At 39.7% G+C, this 19,106-nt stretch overlaps 1 protein-coding gene across 5 annotated transcripts in view; it reads left to right on the top strand.

Annotated features, from left to right (window-relative positions):
• The window catches only part of Smg7 (SMG7 nonsense mediated mRNA decay factor), an 80,495-nt gene that overhangs the window by 55,159 nt on the left and 6,230 nt on the right, over positions 1-19,106 (top strand). For 2 of the 5 annotated variants that reach the window (XM_045149189.1, XM_045149203.1), the window contains 9 exons: positions 691-844; positions 2,772-2,842; positions 4,487-4,547; positions 7,813-7,932; positions 9,833-10,256; positions 12,437-12,581; positions 12,991-13,373; positions 14,865-15,233; positions 15,921-16,070. In XM_045149189.1, the coding sequence (XP_045005124.1) occupies positions 691-844; positions 2,772-2,842; positions 4,487-4,547; positions 7,813-7,932; positions 9,833-10,256; positions 12,437-12,581; positions 12,991-13,373; positions 14,865-15,233; positions 15,921-16,070 (1,877 nt within the window). The remainder of the gene's footprint in view (positions 1-690; positions 845-2,771; positions 2,843-4,486; positions 4,548-7,812; positions 7,933-9,832; positions 10,257-12,436; positions 12,582-12,990; positions 13,374-14,864; positions 15,234-15,920; positions 16,071-19,106) is intronic. The other 3 variants (XM_004658722.2, XM_045149199.1, XM_012948851.2) reach the window with 3 other exon arrangements.

Raw genomic sequence — 19,106 nt, 5'->3', positions numbered from 1 at the left:
GGTCCTTAGGCTTCACAGGCAAGCGCTTAACTGCTAAGCCATCTGTCCAGCCCAGATTTAAGTATAACTTTTTGGTTTTTCAAGGTAGGATCTCACTCTAGCCCAGGCTGACCTGGAATTCACTCTATTCTCAGGGTGGCCTAGAACTCACACCTCTGCCTCCCAAGTGCTGGAATTAAAGGCATGTGCCACCATGCCCAGCGTGAGTAACATTTTTAACACAGAAAATAATTTTTTTCTTGTCTTTCAACAAGGTCTTGCTATATAAGCCAGGCTGGCTTTGAATTCATAACTCTCCTATCTCAGCCTCCCAATACTGGGATTGTAGCTGTGTGTCACCATGCCCAGATGAAAATGCCTTTGTAAAAAATTTTTTTTATTTGAGAGTGAGAACAGGCACACATGCCAGGCTCTCCAACCACAGCAAATGAACGCCAGATGTATGTTCCTCCTTATGCATCTGGCTTACATGGGTCTTAGGGAATGGAACCTTGGTCCTTGGGCTTTGCAGGCAAGTGCCTTAACCACTAAGCCATCTCTCCAGCCCTGAAAATGCCTTTTTAGAAAGAAACTAATATTTGAGTGTTCAGCAAACTTACAGCAGAAGGCTTCTAGTGAAAATTTGAAATGGTAGGCAGTTTCAGATATCTCAAGCTTTCTGAATGCATTGTTTTTTCCCCCCCATTTAAGTGTCTTTTCTTGGCATCCTGTGCAAGTGTCCTCTCCAGAATGAGTCTCAGGAGTCCTACAATGCCTACCCCCTTCCTGCAGTCAAGGTCTCCATGGACTGGCTGAGACTCAGACCCAAAGTCTTTGAGGAGGCAGTGGTGGATGAAAGACAGTAGTAAGTATTAGAATTTCATGGTGGTTTGTATGCTTTGTTAGACTTTATATTAAAAAAATAAACTGCCTTCTAACATGAAACATTAGAACAACGGGAGTCTTTATATTTTCTGCCTATTCTCTGGAAATTGACCTGGAAAACCTGTGCATGCTTCTTTTGTCGCTCCATTTGTCATGTGAAGCACAGCCTTACAAATCTATGGCTCCTTCTGTGCCCCCCCCCCCCCCACCGCTCGTAGTTGCCACTGTGGGAAACAAGATTTTTTTGCATTTCAAGTGAAATTCATGTTAAAAAAGGTTTATTTTCAACTAGCACATGTTCCACAATTTTCTATTTAGGAATTAATGAGATTTTGTACTCCCATTTTCTATGCACGAGCTTATGTTGTCTTACAATTACCCCTAATTTGAATTATACTTACTTTAGGCATATAGATAATGGAAAGTTATTTTTTTCTCAGTATTTTCTTTATAATCACTACACGGATAAAAACTTTCTTAAAATCTCTTGATCTTGCAGTTACAAATGAAAATGTTGCCTATACTTTTTTAATTTTTTAAATTTTTATTAGCATTTTCCATGATTATAAAAAAAATCCCATGGTAATTCCCTCCTTCCCCATCCCCCACACTTTCCCCTTTGAAATTCCATTCTCCATCATATTACCTCCCCATTACAATCATTGTACTTACATATATGCAATATCAACCTATTAAGTACCCTCCTCCTTTCCTTTCTCTTCCCTTTATGTCTCCTTTTTAACTTACTGGCCTCTGCTATTGCCTGTACTTTTGATTACAGAGGCTAACACCTTCAAGAAAACTTTGCAATGATTAGGGTCCTCCCTTGCATATCTGTTGTACATGTAAGAAAAAAAACTCAGAAATTTCTGCTTGTGGTCTAGCATGTACACATTAACCAAGGTCACAATCTTGAAAAGGATGTGTGACTTCATTTAAGATGCTCTGATCCCCTACTTGAGAGTCCTTTTTTTCTCCTAATTATACGTGCCCTCACTTTTTTTTTTTTTTTTTTTTTTGAGGCAAGCCCAACAGACTGGCCTTTTTTTATTAACAAACGGGGTGGGTAATTGGTACGCCAGGGCCTACAGCTACTGCAATTGAACTCCAGTTGTGTGTGCGTGTACAACCTTGCATACTTGGGTCACCTTGTGCATGTGGCTTACATGGCACCTGGAGAGTAAACATGGGTACTTAGGCTTCTCAGGCAAATACCCTAATATGAATGGGGTTTAGGAACAGAGCACATCCAAGCATGTGTCTCCTTTTAATGTTAGTGTGTTACAAGTACAGATTTTCCGACATTGTTTTCTTATGTAAAGCTTTCAATTCTTAACTCTGTACTGTAAAATTCAAACTTCTGTTTTGTTGAATAAATTGTGTCAGTAATGCTAAAAAATACTCTGCTTTACATTTGCTTATAGTTTTCATTCTTAGAATTGCCATTTTTATTCTATAGTGATGCTTTTGGCTAAGAATTTAGAAATAAGGGCATTGTAACAATGTGATTTACACTACAAGGAAAAGTACATTCATTGTTCATCACTTTGAGCAGAATGTGACTTGACTGTGTAGGGTACCCATGCCCTGTCTTTGATTGAAGAGCTAGCAGTGGGCCTCATAGCTGACAACGTATGTAAAAATGTATATGCTTTCTATGGTCAGAATTTTCCAAGTAAATGTCAGTTTTTAGTGCTTAAAAAATTATTTTTGACTTATTAAATATATTTTCTCATCATGTAAAATTGATGCTTTTGGTGTAATTTTGCCTTAGTAGCTTTGAAAATACATTTTAGGGAATTAATTATACAACCTTTAAATAAGACCAGATCCTACAAATTTTTTTTGTGGCTTATTAGTATTCTCTTGTATAAAAGTAAAAGTTGAAAACTTTCTTTAATTTACAGCATTTGGCCCTGGCTAATTTCTCTTCTAAATAGCTTCCATCCCCATGAGGACGATCTCTCCAGTGCTAACGGTAAGGGCTACTGCTAAATCATGTTAATGTGGCTTCCGTCAGTAATACTAGGGTTAAGGGCAGGTAAAAATGGACTTTTGGTGAGGTTTTTGGTGTTTGTTTTTTTTTTTTTTAACTTCAGTTTCATAAGAGACTTTGAACTGATTAATGCATAAAAATTAAGATGGTACTCTTCCAGTTCTTTCATTTTAGCTCCTTGCTGTTATCTACATCTGAATAGAGGTTCACAAGATGCAATGATACCATTAAGCTCTACCTACTTTTTTTCATACTCGTTATCAGTACTAGTTTTCTTAGATTTTCTTTTTTTTTTTTTTAATTTTTTTTTTTTTTTTTTTTAGGTAGGGTCTTAATCTAGAATCTAGCCCAGGCTGACCTGGACTTCACTTTGTAGTCTCAGGGTGGCTTCCACCTCATGGTACTCCTCCTGTGTCTGCCTGAGTACTGGGATTAAAAGTTTGTACCACCACACCCGGCAGAACTAGTTTTCTTTAAAGGAAATAATGTGAACAATAATCTGCCTAAGTAATTAATACCTACAGGCATCATAGAAAATTTGGCACATACAAGCAGAAAAGACAGATTGTCAGTAGTTCTCCCTGGATAGTTCATACTATTCATGTGGTTTTCAGGCCTTTTTCCTGTGTTCAAATATTGGTGTCAGGTTTAGTTTTATACTTACTTTTGAAATGTAACAATATATTAATTTTTTGTCTCTAAAATTTGAAACCCTATCTTTATTGGCTTCATAATCTACTACCCCATGTGTTTGTCATCTGTTTACTCACTTGGAATTTAAATTTTTCTACATCATAAATAATGTTGCTTGTGGGGTGTGGTGGTGCATGCCTTTAATCCCAGCACTCGGGAGGCAGAGGTAGGAGGATTGCTGTGAGTTCAAGGCCACCCTGAGACTACATAGTGAATTCCAAGTCATCCTGATCTAGAGTTAGACCCTACCTCAAAAAACCAATAATAATAATGATGATGATGATGATGTTGCATGACTCTTTTTTTTCCTCAATTTTGACTCTTTTCTGATTGTTCTTCTATTAGACTGGTAACAACTTACCTGATCTTGTTAAAATATCTCTTAAAATTCAGAGGCTTGGGCCTGTGCTCAAGAGTCTGTGTTTTTTGTAAGTAATATCAATGGTATCACTTGATAGTAGAGTCATCAGCCGTATATGTGGGTCAACACTAGAATTACTACATCTAATCTGAAACTATGAATGCTTTTTTTTTTTTTTTTTTCCTGAGGTAGGGTCTCACTCTAGTCCAGGATGACCTGGAGTTCACTATGTAGTCTTAGGGTGGCCTTGAACTCGGCAATCCTCCTACCTCTGTCTCCCAAGTGCTGGGACCACCACACCCTGCTTGAAGCTATGAATTTTTTTAGGCTACTGATAAAAATAGTTCACTATATCCAGCAACATGAACATTTAGTATGTGGTATTTATGAGGGGTATATCTCAGCTCCAGGGACAGATATTATAGATTTTATATATTTTTTTCTGCAGACATATGTTATAGATTCCTTCTGTGTCTTTTGTATTTTATTCACTTTTCTTCATTCAGTGAGCATTGTCCTGCCAAACAATAGGATTTTAATTAAAATATTTGTAAATTTCCTGCCTTCTTTAGCTACACCACTTCCAGAGGAATTTGAATTACAAGGATTTTTGGCTTTGAGACCTTCTTTCAGGTAAGTGGCAGTGAAGGTTTGTTTTGTGGCTAACAGCTGGAGTATTCAAATTAAAAGAAATCTGGCTTAGGTGTAGAGGAATATTTGATCTATCCCAGGTATGTCATATTTTCATAGCAACTAGTAATGAAAGATTTTATGTCATGCCTTTAATTTCTGTATGTCAATATGAGATGCTTAAAAAACACAGGAGAATGCAAAAGAAAATTGCTCCCAATACTTATTCCATGAATTTTCTTTGTTTGTTTGTTTGTTGGTTGGTTTTTGTTTTTCAAGGTAGGGTCTCACTGTAGCCCAGGCTGACCTGGAATTTACTATGTATTCTCAAAGTGGCCTTGAACTCACAGTGATCAACCTACATCTGCCTCCAGAGTGCTGTACCACCACGCCCAGCCCAATTTTATATTTTTTTACTTTTTTCCCCCATCCTTTGTCCCTTCTTCTTTCAGAAAAAAATAAGCTCTTTCCTTCCTTTATTTTTTAAAAAGTTTTATTTGTGTGTTAATGTGTGGTCATATGTGAGTGTAGGAAATTATGTGCCACAGTGTACATGTAGAGATCAGAGGGCAACTTCTGGATTGTTCCTTACCTGTTTACTTCTTTTGAAGGAGGGCTTCTTGCTCTTTTGTTCTTTATTCCAAGAAATTCTCCTGTTTCCAACTCCATCTCACTCCCATTGTCTATGTGCTAGGATTACAGAAGCCCATCATGGCTTCTGACTTTTTACATAGGATCTTTTTTAAGACAGTGTCTCTTATTGGCCTGAAGTTCACCAATTACTGTAGACTGGCTGGCCCGACAGCTCCAGTCTGTGCCTTCCCAGGACTGGCATTAAAGGTACATGCCACCAGTCCTGAATTTGGGGTTGAACCCAGGTACCTCATGCTTTCAAGGCAAGCAAGCACTTTACAGACTGAGCATCTCTTAAGCCCTGACTTTTTAAAATAAAATAGAATTCACAACTTCTATGTTTGTCTAATGTTGCCATATAAGCTTGTTTATAAATAGTCGTGTGGACTGGCCTTACTGACTTTGCTTTAATCTTTAGTCATTTATCAGTATGCTAACACTTAAACTATCAGTGCATTCTTGGTTATCTATTTCCAGTCACTTTTCAAAGTAATTTTTATTCTTTGAAATTTTCTTCCACATTGAGTCTGTTAATCCTCTTCCTCTATGAAACCTCCTTTCTCTTTAGCTCTGTAACATTCCTCTCTTCTGCCACCCCAGTCCTTTTCTCTCTGGATGTTGTTCTGCAGTATTCTTCTCCTTCTCCCTGGTGACCAGATCCATCCTTGCCTGTGTGGAGTAAAACTCTTCACTAATTCCCAAGCTTTGCAGATCTGACTTCTCTGACGTTTGTATCTCTAACAATCTGGTGTCCCTTATGTATTATAAGCTATAATGACTATATATTTTATATTTTGCTATTAATAAAATTAATCTTAAGGTGGGCGTGGTGACGCATGCCTTTAATCCCAACACTTGGGAGGCAGAGGTAGGATTGTCATGAGTTCGAGACCACCCTGAGACTACATAATGAAGTCCAGGTCAGCCTGAGCTAGAGTGAGACCCTACCTCAAAAAACCAAAAAAATAAAATAAATCTTTCTAAGTTTCCTACTTATGATTATTGCATTATCTACCAGTTGGAAATCATAAAAACCTTTATTTTTGTTGGTCTTTATCACCAAATCTTTCATATCTTTGACCAAAATGCCTCTCACATTCAACACTTTGAACTGTACAATTGATAATGTCCTATGACCAATATAAAAACTTAAATTTACACTGTACTATCTCTTGAGCTTGATGTTCAAGTCCTGATGTTACCCAGCTTTTAGTTTTTTCACTGTATTTTCTGCTATTATTTATTAAATTTAATTATAATTACTGGTTTAGCACTCACATATCTTTGTATGTCCTTAGCCATTAGCCTACTGCCTGGATCTTTTTTTCTTTTCCTTTTTGTTTGAAACATGGACTCACTTTGTAGCCCAAACTGACCTCACCAAACCTGCTATCCTCTTGCCCTCTGACTCCCAAATTCCAGGATTAGTGGTTTGTACTGCTAGGCTTAAATTCTTCGTTTTTGCTGTTTTAAATGAAGAAAGATCTGAAGAGTTCTTGCTTTGCTCTATATTTCTTATGTTTTATGGCCTGTGACATTTATACAGCTTTCTGATTGAGAATGGACCACCTGAAAGTGAATAGGTTAGCAGGATTAATTAGTATGGGTACTTCTAACATCCTCAGCGATATAGTGGTTATCTTAAGCAAATTGATTAGAAAGCACTATAAGTGTTCATAAAACTATATTCTGGGCTGGGATTTAGCACAGTGATAGAGTATTTACCTATCATGGACAAGACTCTAGGTTCAATCTTTAGGACTACAAACAAAACCACTATGTTAAAGTGACACACATACACAAAATCTTCCTTAGCAAAAGGTTGTAAATTGAGCTGGGCATGGTGAATCACACCTCTACTCCCAGTATTTGGGAAGCTTAATCCCAGTACTTGGGAGGTAGATGAGAGGTAGAGATGGGTAGATCACCATGAGTCTAGGGCTACCCTAAGACTACATAGTGAATTCCAGGTCAGCCTGGGTTAGAATGAGACCCTACCTTTGGATAGGGGGGTTGTAATTGAGTTTCTTAACTAGAATGTGAAATATTAGCGAAACAAGCAAGGGTGCTGTTTTCTTGGTGAACTGGGTACCAGCACAGGGGTGAAGGAGTTCAACACAGAAAAATCAACTGCTACCAAATCAGGGATTCAGAGGCCCCCAATACCTCATCTCTGAAGCAGACCAAAAATGAACCCAACATAGTTCAGGGAAATTTTGCTGAAGAGGGCACAGAAAGAATGTCAGAGCCACATGTTGAGTTATGATATGCAGAGACATTTATCCTATCCATAACTGTGGGTTAACTCCAGAATGCATGACCCATATACCTCAACCAGGAGGGGCCCAGGGAGGGGGTAGGTCATGGATGAGCCTAATAATGGTACCATGCTGACTGTGTTCGCTGAGTATAAAACTAATAAATTAGAAATTTTTAAAAAAACTATGTTAGTATAGTGAACTGATATGTATGTTTTTTTTTTAATTATTTGGGAATATAAATTCAAATGAATACAGTTGATCATTTCAGCTTTCTAGCCTCCATCTTGAAGGCTTTGCAATTAGTTAGGTGAACTTATTTGGCCAGAAAACATTTTTTGAGCTTAATTTTCTATAATTTGCTTTGCCAATTTTAGGAATTTAGATTTTTCCAAAGGCCATCAGGGTATTACAGGAGACAAAGAGGGACAGCAACGACGGATACGACAGCAGCGTTTGATCTCTATAGGGAAGTGGATTGCTGACAATCAGCCACGGTACGTCATAGGCCTTCTGACATATTTCTTTTTAGTAACAAGCTACAGAAATAGTCCCTGAAAGTGTACTCTATTTGTTAATTACTGTAGCAATATATAAACACTCCCCTCACATACATTTTAGACTTTTATATGAATGCTATTGATTATGAACTAAGTCAAAATATTTGTAGCTCAACATTTAATTAGGATTCAACCATAAATTTACTTTATTAAAAGGTTTCTGAGGCTGGGCATGGTGGCGCACGCCTTTAATCCCAGCACTTGGGAGGCAGATGTAGTTGGATTGCTGTGAGTTCAAGGTCACCCTGACTATATAGTTAATTCCAGGTCAGCCTGGACCCGAGTGAGACCCTACCTTGAAAAACCCAAAAACGTTTCTGAAGCCGGATGTGGTGGCGCATGCTTTTAATTCCAGCACTCGAGAGGCAGAGGTAGGAGGATTGTCATGAGTTCAAGGCCACCCTGAGATTACATAGTGAATTCCAGGTCATCCTGGGCTAGAGAGGAACCCTGCCTCAAAAAAAAAAAAAAAAAAAAAAAAAGTTTGTGTTCTCCCTGATTTTCTGCCTTTTAGAGAGGAATTAGTCTTGTCTACTTAACCAAGAGCTTATGCTCCACTTTATAAGCATCTGTATTAATCCACCGAATTGGCATGATGTATATGGGCAAGAGGCATGCTGTTACTTTCAATCAGGACATACCAGGGTTATGCTAGTGGTAGTGGTGTAGTGGACACAGGTTTGGGATCAGGTAGGTTTGGCATTTCCTACTTCTGCTCTTTCCTAGTTGTATGTGTTCTTGGATCTACCCAGTAGATTATAGCCTTTCCAAAATCAGTAGCTACTGCTGTTTTTGTGGGGTGGGCGTGTATTATGTGTGTACATGGGATATACACAAGTATATATGCAGATGCATGTATCCCATGTACAACACATGACTCCTGTCGCTCTTTCACTTTATTACCCTGAAACGGAGTTTTTCCAGTGATCTTCCTGTCAGTGCTGGGGATGCAGGCATGCATGGCCTTGCCCAGCTTTTTATGAGGGTGCTGAGAATCGAACTCAGGTCCTCATGCCTTCCATCTCCCCAGACAGTAACTGTTAATTTTTGTATTCAGATTCCTATCAAGCTAAGGATACTTAAATGCTTGCATATTTGAGCAAACTAACCTCTTCGCTTCAGTTTCCCATCTATATAATATGATAGGGCTGGAGAGATGCCTTAGTGGTTAAGACACTTTCCTGCAAAGCCAAAAGACCCAGGTTCTATTTCCCAAGACCCATGTAAGCCAGATGCACATGGTGGTACGTGCATCTAGAGTTTGTTTGAAGTGGTTGGAGGCCCTGTCGAGCCCATTCTCTCTCTCTCTCTCTTCCTCTTTTCCTCCCTCCTTCCCTCCCTCCCTTCCTCCCTCCCTCTCCCCCAAATTAGTAAATAAAATAAATATATTTTAAAAATAAGATAGCTATTTCATAGAGTATGCTGAGGCTTAGACTAGTATCTTAAAACAGTAATTGAGCTGGGCATGATGGTGCATGCCTTTAATCCCAGCACTCAGGAAGCTGAGGTAGGAGGATCGCTGTGAATTTAAAGCCAGCCTGAGACTACATAGAGAATTTCAGGTCAGCCTGGGCTATGGCAAGGTCCTACCATGAAAACAAACAAACAAACAAAAAAAACTAACTGTAATGTGCCGAGGAACATGTGATGTTCTGTGGTGATAATGAAAACTGGAGTTTCTGAATGACTATTGCTTTATATTATCTAGATTTGCAGTTACATCCTACTGTTTCCATAATACTTTGGCCTAAAAAATATATTGACTATTGGAGCCATACACAGTTGAGTTACTATTTTTTGGGTTTATGATTTTCATACATGGATTTATTTTTTTTAGGCTGATTCAATGTGAAAATGAGGTAGGGAAATTGTTGTTTGTCACAGAAATTCCAGAATTAATACTAGAAGATCCCAGTGAAGCCAAAGAGAACATCCTGCAAGAAACAGCTGTGATAGAGTCACCGGCTGCTGATGGGAGTCCAGGACTAAAATCAGTGCTATCTACCGGCCGAAATCTAAGCAACAGCTGCGACACAGGAGAGAAACCAATGGTCACCTTCAAAGAGAACATTAAGCCACGAGAAGTGAACAGAGACCAGGGAAGAAGTTTTCCTCCCAAAGAGGTGAGAAGGGACTATAGCAAAGGAGTAACTGTAACTAAGAATGATGGAAAGAAGGACAACAGCAAGAGGAAAACAGAAACCAAGAAATGCACCTTAGAAAATTTACAGGAAACAGGAAAGCAGAGTGTGGCAGTGCAGGTAAGCTGTATTTGAACTATAAAGCAGGTAGAGGAAGGCTCACACAAACGGCAGGATTTCTCATTTTATTCATAAAGCCTTGAGTAGTGGCCGTTCTGAAGTTTAACTGCAATTTTTGACTACATAGTAAGGTATGTAAAGAGCTATTGTAGATGGCACTTTATCAATTTAGAAGAATTACTATATGAATGAGAAAAACCTCAGCCGGTTTGAAATTTCTATCAGTTCTGTCTTAAGAGATACAGATGCCCAGTTGTGAGCCATTTATTCCACACGAGATTATATGTGCATTTGGAAAGCATAATTATACTTGTTAATATTACTGAAGAGACTTGGGGTCTCATAGACCCATTAGGACCAAGGGTATCAAGGCTTGTGTAATTCTTTTCCTCAAGATTCATTGTATAAAGTAAAACTTAATTTTTAAAAAAAGATACAGCTCCTTTTTCTGTTTTTTTTTTTTTTGTTGTTGTTTTTGGTTTTTGTTTGTTTGTTTTTTGAGGTAGGGTCTCACTCTAGCCCAGGAATTCACTATGGAGTCTCAGGGTGGCATACTCTAGCCCAGGAATTCACTATGGAGTCTCAGGGTGGCATCGAACTCACGGCGATCCTCCTACCTCTGCCTCCCAAGCGCTGGGATTAAAGGCGTTCACTACCATGCCCAGCTCGGTTCCTTTCTTGACACATACTTATCCTAGCCAGTGACAGTGTATCGTGTAATATTCTTAATTTATGGAAACTGGTAAATCAAGAGCCCAAGTCTCTTGTTGGGACTAGATAAAACACTGTCAGTTAGTTGTGATCTTACTTAGACATTTCCAAAGAGATGCTGGCTATGTCATGTAAGTAGAAGAGTCTTGACGGCTGGTTTTGTTAATATCATGTATGTTTTAGTGGCTATTTAAATGTTTAGTTTGTTAATACATTGTGCCAAATGTATTTGTTTGCATGAGGAACCCTAACATTGTTGAAAGTTGTTATAAAGAAAGAGTGTCTTAAAGCCAGGTGTGGTGGCCCATGCCTATAGTCCCAGCACTCAGAAGGCAGAGGGGGTTTGAGGATATCCTGGAGCTACAGAGTGAGTTCTAGGTCAGCTTGGGCTAGAGTGAGACCCTGCTTCAAAAAAAAAAAGAAAGAAAGAAACAAAGAAAGAGTGCCTTCAACTTATTTGCCCAACACAATTTTTTTTTGAAAGAGGGAGAAATAAGAAAATAACAAACAACAGTTCATTGAGCTTAGTAATAGGAAAAACAAAAAAAGAAAAACTTGGTAGAAATTAGGAAAGGGCATGAACATACATACATACATACATACTAGGACAAGACAAAGGACCTGCTTTAGGGATAGGAAGCCACCATCCACTATTCCCATTGCCCTCTGCAGTGGCCTCCCAGTAAGATTGAAGCTGATAATAAATCCCCTTTCCTTGTTCCATCTCAAATCTGCTTGTAGATAATTAAAGAAAGACCTGTGTACAGGTATGGTGGCCCATGCTTGTAAGCCAAACACTTCAGAGGCAGAGGCTAGAGAATAAAGTCCAAGGCCAGCTTGGGCTTCGTATGCTGTTGTAGAAAGAGAAAGAAAAGAAAAGAAGAGTTGGTCAGTCTGCTGTAGATAAGATATTAGAATGCATTGTACCTCGTCCCAAATTTTCCATAAATACTGCCCGTTTTCCCAATTTTTGTTAGCCTTGAGCAGTGCATTTGACTTCCACTCTGTCCTGATGTTTTGACTCTCAGGCCTGTTCCTCACTGCTGTCAGACTATTCTTGCATGTTATCAGAGAGTTGATGCCTGACTGTTCACTTTCTATGCTGTTTAGCTGAAATTAAACTGAGGACCATAGTATCTCGCCTATGAATTAATAGTCTTCATTGGTTCATAATTCAGCACAAAGAGCCTTTGGCCCTATAGCAGTCAGTTTAAGATCATGTTCACATCAGATAAAGTCCTGTCTAGTAGTTTACTCTGTGATTGTGATGAAAGCAAAATGATAATAAATTAAGACCTTGTATCTATTATTGGTAATTTGTTTTGATTTTTCTGTATTTAATTTAGATGAATTTAAGTGTGTTCACATACTTTGGGGCATAATGAGATTTTAAATACTTAGGAATAGTTAAGCCTTTCTGACAAATGAGTTCGTATTTTTACAGATAGTTTTGCCTGTATTGATCATAGGTAAAATCTCAGACAGAGCAAAGAAAGACTCCAGTGTCTGAAGCCAGGAAAACACCTGTAACTCAGACCCCAAATCAAGCAAGTAACTCCCAGTTCATCCCCATTCATCACCCTGGAGCCTTCCCGCCTCTTCCCAGCCGGCCAGGTAAATACATTTATTTAATTCCATTTGTGTAGGGATTTTTGTTCACTCACTAGGTACTTTGGATTGTTTGAGTGATGTTAGTAAGCTATAATGTTTTAAAAATGAAAATTAAATTTTCCCTGATGGTTAGAAAATTAGTTCTGAGCCATTTCCCCATAGTTGACATTACAAGTGCTGGTTTGTTGCCATGCAGGAAATCGTATCACTAAATATGAAAAGCCACCTGTAGAATGTTCTGATTACTTCAGTGTGTAGAGACAAAGTGACCACTATCTATATTTCTTAAAATCATGATACAGTTGGCAACATAGTTAATCTGCTTTTATGTTTTAAAATCCCTCAACACATCCCCCCACCTTTCTTTTGCTAAGTTTATTTAGAACTAAAACTGTGTTCTTCTATTTTGAAGGGTTCCCGCCCCCAACATATGTTATCCCCCCTCCTGTGGCATTTCCTATGGGCTCAGGTTACACCTTCCCAGCTGGTGTCTCTGTCCCAGGAACCTTTCTTCAGCCTGCAGCTCACTCTCCAGCAGGAAATCAGGTGCAAGCTGGGAAACAGTCCCACATTCCTTACAGCCAGCAGCGGCCCTCTGGACCAGGGCCAATGAACCAGGGACCTCAACAATCACAGCCACCTTCTCAGCAACCCCTTCCATCTCTACCAGCTCAGCCAACAGCACAGTCCACAAGCCAGTTGCAGGTTCAAGCTCTAGCTCAGCAACAACAGTCCCCTACAAAAGCTGTGTCAGCTTTGGGGAAAAGCCCACCTCACCACTCTGGATTCCAGCAGGTAGGTTACAGTTGTATGTACAGCGTGGCCTACTAGGATAAGGAGAATTGTTGAAATGATTCAGTGCTTGGCCATTTGAAAAATGCTGCTGATCTTTAAAATACTTCCTGCTTACAAAGATCATGCATATGCAGAGAGATTCTTTCTACTTACTGTTAGGAAAGTTTAAATGTTTTCCTTGTTTCTTTTTGAAGGATAATATATTAGATCTTCAATGCTAGTAATTGTCAGCTTTATAGAGAGTTTTCTGTAAATAATTCCTCAGAAATTTTTTTTTTGTTTATTTTTATTTATTTATTTGGGAGCAACAGACAGAGAAAGAGGGAGATAGAGAGAATGTGCGTGCCAGGGCCTCCAGCCACTGCGAAAGAACTCCAGACGCGTGTGCCCCCTTGTGCATCTGGATCCTGAGGAATCGAGCCTCGAACTGGGGTCCTTGGGCTTCACAGGAAAGCGCTTAATCGCCAAGCCATTTCTCCAGCCCTCTGTAAATAATTCTTGGGTGACATAAACAACAGAATGGAAATAGAATTCAAGTTATAATCTTTTGTTTGTTTTGTTTTGGAGGTAGGGTCTCACTCTAGCCCAGGCTGACCTGGAATTCACTCTGTAGTCTCAGGGTGGCCTTGAACTCACGGCAATCCTCCTATCTCTGCCTCCCAAGTAAGACCCTACCTTGAAAAACCAAAAGAAAGCCTTTTTATTTAAATGTAAGAGAGAATGAGAATTGACACGCCAGGCCCTCTAGCCACTGCAGTTGAACTCCAGACACACGTACCACCTTATGCGCCTGTGCCACCTTGTGTGTTTGGCTTATGTGGGTTCTAGGGGGTCGAACTTGGGTCTTCGTGGGGTTTTTTGTGTTTTTTTTTTTTCTTTTTTCCTTTTTTTTTTTTTTCTTTTTCGAGGTAGGGTCTCACTCTAGCCCAGAGCTGACCTAGAATTCACTGTGGAGTCTCAGGGTGGCCTCGAACTCATGGCAATCCTCCTACCTCTGCCTCCCAAGTGCTGGGATTAAAGGCGTGCGCCACCATGCCCAGCCGAACTTGGGTCTTTAGGCTTCACAGGCAAGTACCTTAACCGCTAAGCCATCTCTTCAGCCCAATAAAAAAAATATTTTTAAATAATTGAATTGAAAGCTAGGCATAGTAGCACACGCCTTTTAATCCCTGCACTTGGGAGGAAGAGGTAGGAGGATTGTCATGAGCTCAAGGCCACCATGAGAGACTGCATAGTGAATTCCAGGTCAGCCTAAGCTAGAGTGAGACCCTACCTTGAAAAACCAATAATAGTAATTGAATTGAAAGACAATGTGAAGTTAAGGCCCATAACCTTTTCCCAAATCTCTATATTAAAAAACCTGAAGAATAAAGGAAACTTTTGCTTTGTCTAGAAATTTTGTTATAAAATCACCCAGGTTCAATCTCTGCTTCTTGAGCATTGATGATATGTAAGATGCTCATCAATCTTAACAACCAATTTCTTTTTTAGTATCAGCAGGCAGATGCCTCCAAACAGCTGTGGAATTCCCCTCAGGTTCAAGGCACACTAGGGAAAATCATGCCTCTGAAACAGCCCTACTACCTTCAGACCCAAGACCCTATAAAACTGTTTGAGCCGTCATTGCAACCTCCTGTAATGCAGCAGCAGCCTCTGGAGAAAAAAATGAAGCCTTTTCCCATGGAGCCATATAACCATAATTCCTCAGAAATCAAGGTCCCAGAATTCTACTGGGATTCCTCCTACAGCATGGCGGATAGCAGAGCTCTAATGGCACAGCAAGCAAGTGTGGACCGCAGGAGCAAACGGTCACCAGTCTTCCGTCCAGAGCAGGATCCTGTGCCCAGGATGCCATTTGAGGTGTGTTTTCTTGCCTGTCACCAGGTTCTTTGGAGATAGGCTTGGTCTTGCACATCTTTAAAGTTTTCAAAAGTTAAGACATAAACAGTTTTGCACAATTATGGAATGGATGTTATACTCATTAATACTCCAGCACTTGATCTCTTCAAGATTGCACAGCGTGTTTTAATTTGGGAGCTGAAGCATTCACTTGCTGATTTTTGGACTGTAATGGTCTGGCAGAATGAAACACAGAAATCTCTAATGACATGTTAGAGAGTTCTGAGACAGAGCTGAATCATCTAAGATTAAAAATAGGTTACTGCCTATTTAAACAAATTGCTTTCTAAGAGGGGGAAATAGTCAATTACCTTGGGAGGTGGAATTCCCTGTCCTTACTCTTGATTCAGAAGAAACAGGTGGGGTGATAACTGCTGTTTATGTGTTTGCAATCATTTTGCTCCATGGCATTGTTTTACTAGCCACATTAACCCCTTTATGTCCTGCCTTTATTCTTTCCACCATCTTGATCTCTTCACCATGAGCTATGTCACTTTATTTCTCTCAGCTTTTCCTCTGCATAACCATGTTTCACTGTTGATGATTTCTCTACCCTTGATTGGAGTTGCATTTTCCATCTAATCATGCTAGTGCTCCTTTGTGCTTTTGTCCCTAATTGCATCTCACAGTGATCCTTTCTGTCACTAGGATCCCAAGAGCTCCCCTCTGCTTCCTCCGGACCTGTTAAAGAGTCTGGCTGCCTTGGAGGAAGAGGAAGAGCTGATTTTTTCTAACCCTCCTGATCTTTACCCAGCTCTGCTTGGTCCTCTCGCCTCTCTTCCTGGACGAAGCCTCTTTGTATGTATTTGACATAATTCTGCTTCTTGCTCTAACACCAGCTTCTTTTCTAAGATTTTATACTACTTAGTATAGGTCATTTCTTCTTTCTGGAGTTTTCTCCTTTGTAGGAATATAAAGTATATTTCCACATTGTCTTAAATTAACCTGAAAATAGCAGAATGGCATAACACATCATTTCTGACTAATTCTTCCCAAATCATAGAGTTGTCATTTGGGTGGGTGTATGTCAGCCAGAAGGCATCATGCAGGTGTGGTCATACTCTGTGATACTACAGATTTGAGTGTCATAGATTAGTACTTCAAGGATATTGAAATGTTTTTTTCAAATGTAGTCCAAATATGAAAGGAAATGTGTTCTCGAATTTTAAACTAACATGATAAAATAGTACATGATTCTTTCCTACCTGGCACACTGAATCCAAAAAGATTCTGATCTAAATTCAGAGACAGTCATAAATAGAAGAGGAGTCTCTTTAGTTAGTTTAGTTTGGTTAGAGTACTGTAAATGAGCAGATGTGAATGTAAATAACCAAGATAACATGGAATATAAGAACTGATTATTAATATCCCCTTAAAAAGTTCTGCATGGTGGCACACATCTTTAATCCCAGCACTTGGGAGACAGAGGCAAAGGATTGCCATGAGTTCAAGGCTACCCTGAGACTACATAGTGAGTTCCAGGTCAGCCTGAGCGAGAGCGAGACTCTGCCTGGGGGGGGGGGGGGGAGTCTTCTACAGGGGCTTTACCCTCTCCCACCTCCCATGTGGTGGGAGCGCTGTTTTCTCTTTCCTTCTCTTAATCTAATAATGTCTCTTAAGGCCCCCCCCCCAATCTTCTAGACCCTAGTCTGCAAAGTCATTCCTTCTACTTACCAATCTTTTAATATTGCATTTTACTTAGGGTATGGAATCTAAAAGATAGGTGGGAAGGTGTGTGCCATGAAGTTTTTTTCTCCCTCCCTCCACTACATTTTAATGCAACATAAGGATTCCTAGTTTTTCTTCTTAAATGTTTCTCATAAGCATGGGGTAAAAAATATTCACAAGATTTAAGATGCATAAATTCTAGAATCAAGCTGAGGGTAATGCCTCTCTGTCCACTTACCCCCTTATGCTTGAATTCTTGTTGTTCCTACCCTCATGGATGGAGATGGAGCTGATAGTGGAAGAAGTAGAGGCTTTCAAACAAGTTTTTGCATGTTTAAAAGCATGGTGGCGCACGCCTTTAATCCCAGCACTCGGGAGGCAGTGGTAGGAGGATCACAATGAGTTAAGGCCACCCTGAGACACATAGTGAATTCCAGGTCAGCCTGAGCTAGAGTGAATCCTTACCTCAAAAAAAAAAAAAAATAATAATAATAATAGCTGGGCATGATGGCAACACACCTTTAATCCCAGCACTCAAGAGGCAGAGGTAGGAGGATCGTGTTGAGTTTGAGGCCACCCTAAGACTACATAGTGAATTCCAGGTCAGCCTGAGCTAGGGTGAGACCCTACCTAAAAAAAAAAACAAATAATAGCTGGGTGTGGGGTGCACACCTTTACTCAAGAGGCAGGGGTAGGAGGATCTCCTTGAGTTCAAGGCCACCCTGAGACTACATAGTGAATTCCAGGTTAGCCTGAGCCAGGGTGAGACCCTACCTCAGAAAACAAAACAAAATAATAATAATAATTCTTACAGTTTTCATCATTGTCAATATGATTTGTGGGAAATTGTTTTGGATGTACTAAGTTTCCAGTGAATTGTTTTACTAGCCCACTATTTAATGAGAACACTGGAGATTCAGCTTTCCCCCCATAACTTTCTTAGGGCCAGTAAATGTATACCACAAATGTAGCTGCTTAAGAAATAATGCAAGCAGTTAATCCCAGCACTGTGAGTTCAAGGCCACCCTGAGACTACATAATGAATTCCAGGTCAGCCTGAGCTAGAGTGACACCTTACCTTGGAAAACCAAAGAAAGAAAAAGAACAGAAAATTAAAGAAAAAAAAAATATGCAAACAAGATGGGCACGGTAGCCCATGTGTTTAATCCCAGCACTCTGGGAGGCAGAGCTAGGAGGATCACTGTGAATTCAAGGCCACCCTGAGACTACATAATGAATTCTAGGTCAGCCTGAGCTAGAGTGAAACCAAGAAGGAAAGAGAGAGTGAGAAAGAGAGGGGGAAGGAAGGAAAGGACCAAGAACTATGCAAAAAGGCTGGAGAGATGCCTCAGCTGTTAAATGTGCTTGCTTACAAAGCCTGCAGGCCTTGTTTTAGTTCCCCAGTACCCACATAAAGCCAGATGCACAAACTGGCAAATGCATCTGAAGTTCGTTTGTAGGGGCAAGAAACCCTGATGCTCCCATAGTCACTCTTTCTGTCTGTTCCTGGCAAATAAATATTTTTAAAATGAATAAAAAATGCAAACAAAACTAGCTGCTAGCCAGGCATAATAGTGCATGCCTTTAACCCCAACATTTGGGAGACAAGATTGCTGTGAGTTCAAGGTCAGCCTAGGCAAAAATATTCAAAATAAACTATGAAAGGTTCTTTTACAGTCATCCGTAGGATTTTTGTTTTGCTTTTTTCAAGATAGGGTCTCACTGTACTTCAGGCTGACTTATGACTCACTTGGTAGTCTTAGGTTGGCCTTGAACTCAGTGATGATCCTGCCTCTGCCTCCTGAGTGCTGGGGTAAAAGCATTGCACCACCATGCCTGGCTACAGTTAATCAATAGTGTAAATTTTCAGGGAGTAAAACATGCCAGTATAGTTCAGCATACTTGTTTGAGAATTGTTTTCTAGCTGTCAGCAAGGAGATACCTGTTCATTCCTGTTTTCTGGATCTCTGGTATCTGCCAGCATCTCTGCGTCTAGACAGAATACACTAAAAAAGGAAAGTTCTGACTCCCCAAAGGCAGCTGCACTTAGCTGGTTGGTATCAGTATTGACAGATTTTTTTTAATCCTTTTCTTGTAACACATTAGATAAATACAAGCATGCTTAAATTATGGTCTTTACTTTGGCTCTAGAGTATCTTAAGGAGA

The sequence above is a fragment of the Jaculus jaculus genome, chromosome 1, assembly GCF_020740685.1.
Source record: "Jaculus jaculus isolate mJacJac1 chromosome 1, mJacJac1.mat.Y.cur, whole genome shotgun sequence".
NCBI lineage: Eukaryota > Metazoa > Chordata > Mammalia > Rodentia > Dipodidae > Jaculus > Jaculus jaculus.
This window is presented reverse-complemented; position numbering and strand designations above follow the sequence as displayed.